This window comes from Octopus sinensis, linkage group LG17 (assembly GCF_006345805.1).
Source record: "Octopus sinensis linkage group LG17, ASM634580v1, whole genome shotgun sequence".
In the NCBI taxonomy this organism is placed as follows: domain Eukaryota; kingdom Metazoa; phylum Mollusca; class Cephalopoda; order Octopoda; family Octopodidae; genus Octopus; species Octopus sinensis.
The window spans coordinates 13,387,436-13,399,624 of NC_043013.1; the positions used below are offsets into that span (position 1 = coordinate 13,387,436).

Consider the following 12,189-nt stretch of genomic DNA (forward strand, 5'->3'; position numbering starts at 1 on the left):
CCACCAAAAGGATGAACTCAGAATGTAAAGACAGACCAAATCCCACAAAGCATTTCATCCAGATGCTAACGTTCCTGCCAGTTTGCTGCCTTCTTGTGCCGATATATTAAATGGCAATTTTGTCAAGACAAGAACTATTTCCAACTAACTATTTCTATGGCTAAGGTTAGATTGAGTGCCTCAAATCTGGAAAATATTCATCATGATAACAATTGCAGAAGCATACTGTTTTTACTATTTTGTATCTATTTTCAGTAATATAGAAAAGGGGAACCTGTGAGTTAAATGTCTTCAACAGAGACAAAGTACAATGCTAATAACAACATACAATTCACTGAGACACCAGAAGCTTCTCTAGAAAATCCATTGATACAGCCATCGATTCTCTTATTGATGAAGCTTAATTAAGCTTCAGGTACAGGATTAACCTCCCAAAACTTACAAGAAAATATACAAATGATAGTATAAGTCATCAATAATATCGTTATTCTTTCTCTGCATATTTCATCCTAATTTAGATTTTTTAGAGTTTTTATACTAAAAATAGCTCTCAACTTTTTTACAAGTGTAATAATTAGTCTAATTAGCAATAATTAATCTAAATTACAATTATGTCTAATAAAAGTCAAACTGATTGGAAAATATAAAAAAACTGAAAATTTAATTTTAAACTATTTCTTACCTTCGAATACAGCTTTGAACATTGTTAGATCAAATTCTTTCTCTGAATCTTTATCATAAATAGTCAGCAAGTTTGGTTGTTTTAGGGACATCAACACATAGTCAACCAAGTTATCTATCCCTTTTCCTTTCAATTCCTTTTCAAATTCTTTAATAATTTTCTCTCTGATATCAGTTTTCAGATTCCTTAGAATTGATGGAGAAAGAAGAGTTATTTCAGAAATTAATATGTAAATCTTTTAATAGTGATTAAAAGAAAGTTAACTATAAAGAATAACATAAGGTCTATACTGATGTCACAAAGAAGATAAGTTAGGCTACCTTGGAGCCCTAATCAGAATTATGTTAATCAGGCTACACTATTAGTGATAACAAATGATGGGACAAATCTTAATTTAAGGAGGAAAGGCACCACCCATAATTTTTACAGAACAACTAAGATTAATGAGGAAAAGACATGGATAAAACAGAACTCATGGGTTGCTGCTAATCAATTTTTGGATCTTGTAAATAATTAACCTGGAAGACATAGATTGGGGAGGCCTGACAAGAAATGGGGTTGTTTCTAGAGATGTTGCTCATAGTAACTCTGGCATATATGCTAGTAGACCTCCTTTTGAGAACCCCTTACATGTCAGCCTGTAGCAAACAGTGATGCTATGAATTGAAAAGACTGTAAATCAAGACATGGCCGGATCTGAATGCTCACAACGTTGTGGACTGTTAAAGGCAGTGAAAGACCAAATGCTCCTGTTGAACCACCACCAGGTACTTCAGTGTTAAAAGATGGATTGAATTAAGTTTACAGCCGGAGCCAGTGTGCCCAGAACTGGTTAAACCCATACTAGATTTATTCATAATTACCATTTCTATTAATGTGTTTTCATGTTGTTTCATGATACCTACTGCTCGATCTGATCTTTTAAATTGGATGGAAAACGAAATAGACAAAACCAAACATCTCTAGGCATGTCCTGAATTGGACCCATTATCCTTCCCCAGCAAATATGGAGCTTTATGTCTAAATAACAAATCAATATTATGATTATTATCAGTGTCATGTCATACTGCCAAAAGTTTGAGTCTTTAGTTAAAGAAATCTGATGAGTCTTCAGTTTCAGTCAAAGCTTTAAATATCTACAACGCTATTAATATCAGCTCTAAAATCAAACTATCAACTATAGTAATAGCAGAGTTGCAAGCCAAGGAGGGAGCAGATTACCTTGCCACTAAAAACTGCTAAAAATATAAGTTAAATCCATTTCAAATCATACTCTTTCAGCAAAAATGAAGACTGGCACAGTGGAATAATAAAGTCTTCTAATAAGTATGTAAATACAGGAAAATAAAGACTGGATTACATACGTTCATAGACCTGTTCTATCAGGGCTAATAGGGGCTAAACAACAACATATTTAATAACATCAACTGTAATGACAACAACAAAAGCAAAAAAAAACAAAATTATTGTTCTATCGAAATGAAGAACGAACCTGTCATTTATGTCTTCATCTTTTTCATTTGAATTTTCGAGTTTTGTTTGGTAAGCATCTGCCATAATATCTGCTGCTCGACCAGAATCCTGATAATTAAAAGAAAAACTTTAATCAATTCCTTAAAGTTAAATCTACAGATATAAAGTAATCTAAGAATGAACAAATATTTTTTAAAATCTTTTAAAATGCACACATACAATCAAATAAAGATGTTTTGTTGTTTGTAAAGGTACTACATCATCGTCGTCGTCATCATCATTTAATGTCCACTTTCCATGCTGGCATGGGGTGGACAGTTTGACTGAGGGCTGGTGAGTCAGAAGGCTGCATTAAGCTCCAATCTGATCTGGCAAAGTTTCTACTGCTGGATGCCCTTCCTAATGCCAGCCACTCCAAGAATGTAGTGGGTGCTTTAATGTGCCACTGGCACGGGGGCCAGTCAGGTGGTACTGGCATCAACCACGCTCAAATGGCACTTTTTATGTGCTACCTGTACAGGAGCCAGTCAGGTGGCTCTGCCAATGACCACTCTGAAATCGTGCTTTTTACATGCCACCAGCACAGGAGCCAGTCAGGTGGCACTGGCAATGACCAAGCTTGAATGGTGCTTTTAACATTCCACTGGCACAGGTCCCAGTCAGGTGGTACTGTCATCAGCCATGTCATCGATTTCACTTGCTTCAACAGGTCTTTGCAAGCAGAGATTATTGCCCAATGATTGAAGAGTACTCTTAAATGGGCTGGTTATGCAGCACTGGCATAGGCTACGGTTATAGTCTCATTTGGCTAGCATGGCTGTTGACACACATGTGTCATACAGTCTACCTTTTACTCTGAGTGAGAGGCCCTTTGCCACCAGCAAAGGTAAGAGCTCTCTGAACTTTGCCCAGGCTATTCTTATTCTAGAAGTTACACTTTCACTTGGTTACCTAGGTAATGAAAGCTATCAACTACTCGTATTTTTTTGCCCCTGGAATTTGATGGAAGATGTTCTCTGCACATTTTCAGTGTTTATTGCTCCTGATCATTCGCCACACATATAAACTATCTTCGCAGTTAGCTTTCCTTTGATATTGCTGCACCTCTTATGTATCCATAGCTTACACTGGGTACACCTTATCGAGTTTCTACCTATGCCTTTTCTACAGATCGAGCAGAGCCATCTACCTGAAGGGATTTGTGGTTTGTCTGCCTTACTACTTATTAAGACTTTGGTTTTTGCTAGGTTGACTCTAAGGCCCTTCGATTGTAGTCCTTGCATCCACACCTGAAACTTCTCCTCTAGTTCTGATAATGACTCAGCAATTAGAGCAAGGTCATCAGCATAGAGGAGCTCCCAGGGGCATCCTGTCTTGAATTCCTCTGTTATTGCCTGGAGGACTATGATGAATAAGAGGGGGCTGTGGACTGATCCTTGATGGACCTCTACCCAGAATTCTTCACTGTACTCATTGCCAACCCTCATCTTACAGACAGCATCCCTGTACATGGTTTGTACAGCTCTCACTAACCATTCATCTGTACCTAGTTTCCTCATTGACCACCAGATAAGGGATAGAGGAACCCTGTCAAAGGCTTTCTCCATGCCAATGAAAGCTAGGTACAGAGGTTTACCTTGGGTTAAGTATTTCTCCAGCAGCTGTCTTGCTAGAAATATAGCGTTGGTGGTGTTTTTCCCTAGCACAAACCCAAACTGCATCTCATCTAAACTAACTCTCTCCCTAATTAGTTGGCCTATGTCCCTCTTTGTGACTTTAATTACTTGATCCAACAACTTGATACCTCTGTAATTATTTGTAGCTAATGCATCACCTTTACCTTTGTAACAGTTGACTATGGTACTGCTACACCAGTCATTGGGTATGACTCCTTCATGTATCACCAGATTGTCTATATGGGTGACTAGACTATAGCCGACATTACCAGACATTTTGGGCATCTCTGCAGTGATTCCTGATGGGCCAGGGGCTTTCCTGTTTTCATACCCTTAATTACTTCATCTACCAAGGTACTGTCAATTCGGATAGCTGGTCCCTCTGATGGGTTGACATTGGCAGACTCTTTATTTCATTCATTCTCTTCATTTAGCAATCTTTCATAATGGCATCTCCAAGTCTCTCTTTTTGCAGTCTCATTAAATGCAAGTGAACCATCATCTATGCAGATACATTTCTCTCCTATGACATCATGATTCTCTCTCACACACTGTCTTGCAGCACAAACCACCTCAAGTCTTTGGTCCTCACAACACAGGACATTGGCAATTTTTTTCTTATCTGCTATCCTTCTGGCTAAATAAACCTGTCTCCAAGCTGACAGTCTGATACAATTCCCTGCTACCACCAGTTCTTCCATGTCTGTTTCTTTTCCCTTATGGCCTTGTCAGCTATGTTGTTCCACCACCATGTTACCTTGGGTTGAGAGGGATCTTTGCACCATCCACAGATCTGGTCACAGATCTCACCAGGTTGTCCCAAGGAATTTTTGATGTGAACTTATCTTTAACACATCCAGGGAAGATATACAGTGGCATTATCAGAACTATATTGTGGAGATAATAGTTAAGTGGATAGAGTGTTTTTCTGGTATGAGACTGAACCAAATTGTTCTGCTACTAATTCCTTAGAGCTGAGTTGTGACCATATAAAATAAAGATATTGACAAAGAAATACAACAATTGTCAATGATGGGTTTGAACTCTTAACCCATGAATGTTATACACTTTACCATCTCCTCTCTCACTCTGTTTACACACACGTGTTATCATTGCACACATACACACATACACACACATGTACACGCAAACTTTCTCGCACGCACATATCCACACTTACACACACATACCTCCTCTTGCACTCTCCTGTCTTTGAAAGAACTTTTCTTCACCCATTTCCTTCTGGTCATTCAAAATGTGACCACGTGTGTACCGTTGGCGATTTTTTTCCTCTGTCTTCCCTTCTCTGGATCTTTCCTTCTCCTATGATTTCAATGAAGAGCTCCACTCGAAACATTAAACTCTCCCTCTTCCCATCCTTCCTGAGCGTCCAATAATACTATATTTGTTCCATGTCCTCGCGTTGTTGTGTTTTCTCTTTGTGTTTTCATGTTTGGGTTAACTATATATATACACACACACACAAACACATGCATTGATACATAGGCATATAAATATACACACACCCATATATATGTATAAATATACGTATATACAAATACACACACACACACATATATAAAACTATTTATCTATCCATGATTTTCTCTCTTTATTAATTTCAATCAATGAGAGGAGATTCTCCAGTTAACATCAAGCGTCAATCCAAATAAGCTGTTGTAAACTCCTCCTGTGTTGCTCTTACCTTCATTGCAATCTATAAAGTATCATGAGTTTGTGGTTGTTTTACTTGTTGCTATTGTTGTTGTATAGTTATAGTATGTATGTAGTTAGTGAAATGACTGGATGTGATCTGTAGATATACCATATTCTTCACATCTGTGTAATGTGCAATCTGATGTGCAGAGCTTTGTAATATGGGTTGCAGTGTATCAGTTTGGATAGATTGCATTTCTTCCATCATTTCATTTCTGGGCACCAATAGACGTCGAATGAACCCCTTCTTGCAGTGTGACAATCACTGTGCTTCTGCACTTGTCTCTATCGATTTGTTTCTCAGCACAACAGAGTTTGAGACTAAAGAGGCTAATGACGTGTTTGGTAGTTTTAGTTTCACTGAACATGTAACAGCAAGGATTGTGTGGTGTTTCATCTTGCTGTAACAAACTCTGCCTACACGCATTGAAGTGGATATTTCATTTTAAATATTTTAGCTTTATATTATATGTTGTTGTTGTTGTTTAGATCAACATCAGCCATGATCAAGCTGACTTGTGATTAGAGAGAATTAAAGCGATGTTCATTTTGCTTTAGCATATTGACATCTACAATGTATCATGTGTGCGTACATTTTTAAGAAAGTGTGTCCGTGCATTTTTAAGAAAATCAGGTGGTGTTCAGAGAGATTTAGCTGCTATTTCTAACAGTCTCATCTAATAACTAACTTGCTTATTCACATGGACTGTGGAAATGGTTTATACAAAATTCGAAAGAATATGAAGTGTACTATTTTGTGATCTTTGTAGATTGTTGAAATTGATTGTTCAGAGATTAGGGGTCTAGACAGGACTGGTATGATGCAGGATGGATCTTTGTTTTGGTCAAATATGAGGCCAGTCACTATTTATAGCTTTTTCCACTTTAACTCTCGCCTTCTTTTAGGATATGTTGTGAATGTAGTGAAGGTATTTTTGGTAGTTTTTAGGAGGAAGGACAAGTTCTCTGTCTTATTATAAAAAGAGAGTTCCCTGATTACCTCATGACCGTCAACATATTGGAACCACAGTGTTTATGAGAACATTTTCTATCATCATTTAACATCCATTTTCCATGTGTGCATAAGTTGGATGGTTTGACAGGAACTGGCCAGCTTAAAAGCTGTCCAGGCTCCATGTCTGTTTTGGCATGGTTTCTATGACTGGATGCCATTCCTAATGCCAACCACTTTACAGAGTGAACTGGGTGCTTTTATGCAGCACCAAAACAGGTACATTTACCTGGAATTAGTACCCATGAACCTGCAGGATTGTGAATACTCAGCTGAAGAGTATTGCAGGGAACAAGTACGACCTCAGTTTTACTTAGCTTGTCAGATTTTCACGAGCCCACCAAAGTACCTGGAGTACCAATCCTCTGTCATCAACATCCGTAGCTCCTTTCTCATGACTTTGTCGCACATCTTCATGGGCCTAGCCCTTCCATACATTCCCTCCACAATTAGAGATCAGCACCTCGCCAGGCAACTCTTCACTCATACACATTAAATGACTGTACCAGCACAGACTTATCTCTTGCATACTACGTTCCATGCATCATACACCCAGCTTTTCTCTCAAATCACTTACACTCTGTTGCATATACATATTAACATTACCCATCCAACCTCTAATCTATCACTGTCTTCTGCCTTGCCCACCAGGTGTGGGGAACCTTGTCAAAGATCTTCTTTATGTCAGTAAAAACCAGATATCTTTGGCAAAGTACTTCTGCAATTGCACACCAGAAGGAAAGCATTGGTGGTGCTTCTACCTAGTGCAAATCGAAACTGCATCTTATCTACACTAACTCTCTTCCTTAATTGACCTATTTCTCTTTCTGCAACTTTCATCACCTGGCCCAACAATTTGGTGCATCTGTAATTATTTTTGTCTAAAGCATCACCTTTGCCTTTGTACCTGTTGATTATAACACTGCTACACCAACTATTGCATTTGGCTCCCTCTTGCTTGGTTTATCTATATAAGAGACAAGGACATATCCTACTCCACCAGATATGTGAAGCATCTTAGCAGTCATTCCTAATGAGCCAGAGGATTTCCCTGTCTTTGTAACTTTAATTGCTTTATCTACCAAATTACTGTCAATTCAGATAGCCGTCCCCTCTGTTAGATCAGCATTAGGTGAGCTTTTCTTCTTCCATGCATTCTCTACATTTAGCAAACTTTCATAAAAGTGTTTCCAAGTTTCCTTCCTTGCAGAATCCCTGACTACATGTGAACCATCATCCATGTGAATACACTTCTCTCCTAACACATCATAATGATCTCTGACATAGCCTTGTGTTCCGAAATATCTCAAGCCTCTGATCTTCATGATACAGAACATTTGCATACTTTCCCCTCTCTGCTTGTCCCCAGTCTAAATATACCTTTGTTTTAGCCTTTTTCCATGCTACCTGATATGATTCTCTGGTACTGTAATTCTTCAGTCATTCCAGGCTTGTTTCTTCACACTCATATCCTTATCTACAACATCATTCCAGCACCACATCATCCTAGGTCTGATTGGAACTTTACACCAGCCACAGATTTGAGTTGTGGTACTCAGTAAGCTGTCCTGCAGTAACTCCAACTCACCCACATTGTTACAACTTTGTAATTTCTCCTCCGTCTCCTTAAATTTCTCAATTTGGGTGTCTCTAAAAGCTTCCAAATCCTTCTTTTCTAGATTGGTCTGCTTCCTGAAATCTCTCTAGCCTGAAGTATAAAATCACTAAAGACTAATCTATGCTGAGGTGGTCACATTCTTCACCAGGTAAGGCCATTGCATTTACGAGCAACCATATATCTTGCTTACAATTGAGAATGTAATAAATCTGGCTAGCATGATCACCTAGTTGATAAGTTATCAGGTGTTTGGCTGGCTTTTTGAAGTCGGTGTTGCAGATCATTAGGTTATTCACATTGTAGAACTCCAGTAGCCTTTTCCCTCCTTGTTTTGAGAACCAATTCCATGGCCCTCATGTATACCATGGAAGATACCTGGGTGTTGCCCAACATGTCCATTGAAAGCATCAGCCAACAAAGATGAGGTTATTGTCATTTGTCTTTGAGGTAGCTAGCAGAAGTATATCATAAAACGGTCCTTTTGTTCATTGGTAGACCTGCCTGGGGAACATAGTTAGAGATATTGCTCTACTTCTCTGCAAAACTAGTCTAAGCTTAAATTCTCTATTGCAAATTGTGACTGCCTCAATCACCTTACCATCCCATTTGTCTGTTAGAAGTAATCCCATGCTACCTACCTCATCACTGTTACTTTTCCAGATGATTTTAAATCTGTTTCTTACCCATGAGGAATTTGTCTGAAGCACCCCTCCACAATCTCGCCAGACCTACATAAGGTGTGGAAAGGGACATGACATGGAACTTGGAAAGGAGGGATGACATTCAACATTTGAAAAGAAAGTTTCATTGTGCGTTTACCAGCAGACACGTATCAGTTCCACTTGCATTAATATATTATCATTCATTCATGTTCAAATGACTGTCTCTACTGGAAGTAAGTGTAGTACAAGCATTGTCATTATAAGCATCATTAATACAAACATAAATGGGTAAATAATGAAAATTAAGAAAACAGCTAATTGGTTAATTCATTACAAGTAGAAAGAAAAGAAAAAGGTAGTTTCTTAATTGACTAAAAAGTAACAAGGTCTCATTTCAGTACATGCATAAATGTGGATGAGACAACTGGTGGAGGCAGAGGCATGAGGTGTTTCTGTTACAAAGGAGAGATTTCTGTAATATGTTGTGGTGGAGGCAGAAATAGTTTGGCACATCGTGTATAAGGAAGGCCAGAAAGACTGCACTTTTCTGAGCCATAAGGAGACAAAGGATGAACAGAGAAATCAGAGAAGAAAGATTGTAAATAGTGGTAGGCCTACAATTATGTTAATTCGAGACTAGGAAGAGTTACAGGTATTACACAGAAGATGAATTAGGTGGTGCAAAAAATTAAAGTGATGGGTCAAAGGCCAAGGAGCACATCTAATGAACAACAAAATTGTGAGAAATGAAATCCAATTACAAGTGGGTTAATGTTTTGTAAGGTAGAAATGCAAAGAGATGAATGATGTATAATTAAGGTGAAGAAGAAGCAACACTTTGCTGGTCATTTCATTACACATGGAAATTAGCGAGTGGTGTAATTTCAAGGACCATTAATGTACGAGGGGGTTCATATAAAGTAGCAACAAGAAGGAAAACAGAAGAGGTTGACCACTGGCAATAGCAAATAAATTACTATTTTTGGTTGAAAGAAATCCTCTTGCGAGCGTGACCTAGGCCTCACTGTCAGCAGTGATTTGCGTTGGACAAAGCATATCTCTAAAATTGTCAAGAAGGCCGAGGGTGTCTTGGCATCACTCAGCAAGACTTTTGTTAGCCGCTCTCCAGCCATCTATTTAAAACTGTATACAGCTATAGTACGACGACACTTGGAATTCGCATCATCAGTTTGGAACCCCTATCTTGCTCAGAACATTGACCTCCTGAGACGTGCAACCAAACGCATACCCTCCATCAGACACCTACCATACTCTGAGTGCCTTGTTTCCCTGGGCATGGATTCACTGAAGCTCCGGCGTCTGGCAATCGACTTGGTAAACACCCACAAAGTTATCAAACACCTCACCAACAACAACACCGAACACCTTTTTGATCTCCATGTGTCTACAAAGTCAGAAAACAACACAGCTCCCATGACTTTCGGTAACATTTTTTCACGCTCAGAGTTGTTGAAGCATGGAACAAACTGCCTGCGTCAGTTGTTGACTGCCATGACACTGCATCCTTTAAGGCCCTCATGCTTTCCGAAATCCGCCGAAACTACACCTGATTATGCATACACTTTAGATGAGTTGTAGTGCACCTGAGCACTGTACACAATGTTTTATTATTATTATTATTATTAAAATACTCTGAATTAAGTATATATAAAGTCATTCATCCAATAGAGACAGTCATAAGATTTAAGCAGTTGACCAGGAAACCAAAAACCGGTAAATCTCTTATTATAAAAGGCAGATTTTATCTGCCTCCCTTTGTATCGTATAGAAATCTACAATATAGGATTTCTTCAATTACAATTTACCTAGCATTTTTAAGAGTAGAATGCATCGGGTCGTGCCAGGTCCACTTTTTAAAATTTCAACCCCAATTAAGCAAAATTTAGAGAAAACTCACATTGTGGTGTATGAGTCAAATGCTTCTCTTAGTGTGGGATACAGCACACGCAAACGCACACACACAGTGTGCAACGAATTAAATGAAAGTAATTCACTTTCTGTAGTAAGTGACTCTTTCACTCTACATTCCCACTTCCTCTTTAAACACATAGACACGCAAATATATAAATAAAATTGTAAGCTAACGTGTGTGTGTGTGAGTGTGTGTGTGCGTGTGTGTGTGAGGATGCGTGTGTGTGTGTGTGTGTGTGCGTGTGCGTGAGTGTGTGACAGGAAAGTTTTTTACGACGAATATAAGACCTATATCCAAGTAGCAGAAAGATCGCCCAAAAGTGTATATAGATATTTAAATGTATTTATATATTCATCTATACACAGATGTATGTATAATGTGTGTGTATATACTTCCATAGCGGTAACCTTTCACTCCATACAAAGTTTTTTAGGACGAATATAAGATCTAAAGTATATACAAGTAGCAGAAAGATCGCCCAAAAGTGTATATAGATATTTAAATGTATTTATATATTCATCTATGCACACATGTATGTATAATGTGCGTGTATATATTTCCATAGAGGTAACCATTCACTCCATACAAAGTTTTTTAGGACGAAAATAAGATCTAAAGTTATCTCTAAGAAAAAGAAAGATCGCCCAAAAGTGTATATAGATATTTAAATGTATTTATATATTCATCTATACACAGATGTATGTATAATGTGTGTGTATACATTTCCATAGAGGTAACCTTTCACTCCATACAAAGTTTTTTAGGATGAATATAAGATCTAAAGTTATCTCTAAGAAAAAGAAAGATCGCCCAAAAGTGTATATAGATATTTAAATGTATTTATATATTCATCTATACACACATGTATGTATAATGTGCGTGTATATATTTCCATAGAGGTAACCATTCAATCCATACAAAATTTTTTAGGACGAAAATATTTATATATAAAAGAAAGGTTGTGTGTCTGTCTACTCCGATTTAGATTCCTAACTACTCCCACATTTTGCAATGCAGTTTAACCAAAACCAGGTATCTTATAGTCGTGATTCATATCGAGCCCTTCTGGGTATTAGCGCGCGTCTACGATGAGTCTATGATTTTACAAATAATTTACCATCATTTTTTTCCATTTTAATGCATATTTTTTTTAATAAAGGGAAGTAACTCTCAAACTTCACACCAATATGCGTGCTCATATGCGACGTAATATCACATCAGCAGCATTTCCTCACACCCTCCTTGCACTTGGCGAAGGCAAAATACCAGGGGATGAAAATGGTAATATTGCCATCGATTCCATTTGTACCATTGTTAAGACGCCTTCTGATCTCAGAGATGTAGTGTTCCCAGATCTACAAGCTAATTATCAGAATATGGATTGGATTGGCAAAAAGGCTATACTGGCCCCGAGGAA

General features: G+C 38.0%; 1 protein-coding gene across 1 annotated transcript in view; it reads right to left on the reverse strand.

Moving 5' to 3' along the window:
• Positions 1-12,189, reverse strand: part of LOC115221043 — a 336,595-nt gene that overhangs the window by 91,230 nt on the left and 233,176 nt on the right. The window contains exons 25-26 of the mRNA XM_036510356.1: positions 2,175-2,263; positions 683-867 (exon numbers count right to left, since the gene is read on the reverse strand). Of these exons, the coding sequence (XP_036366249.1) occupies positions 683-867; positions 2,175-2,263 (274 nt within the window). The remainder of the gene's footprint in view (positions 1-682; positions 868-2,174; positions 2,264-12,189) is intronic.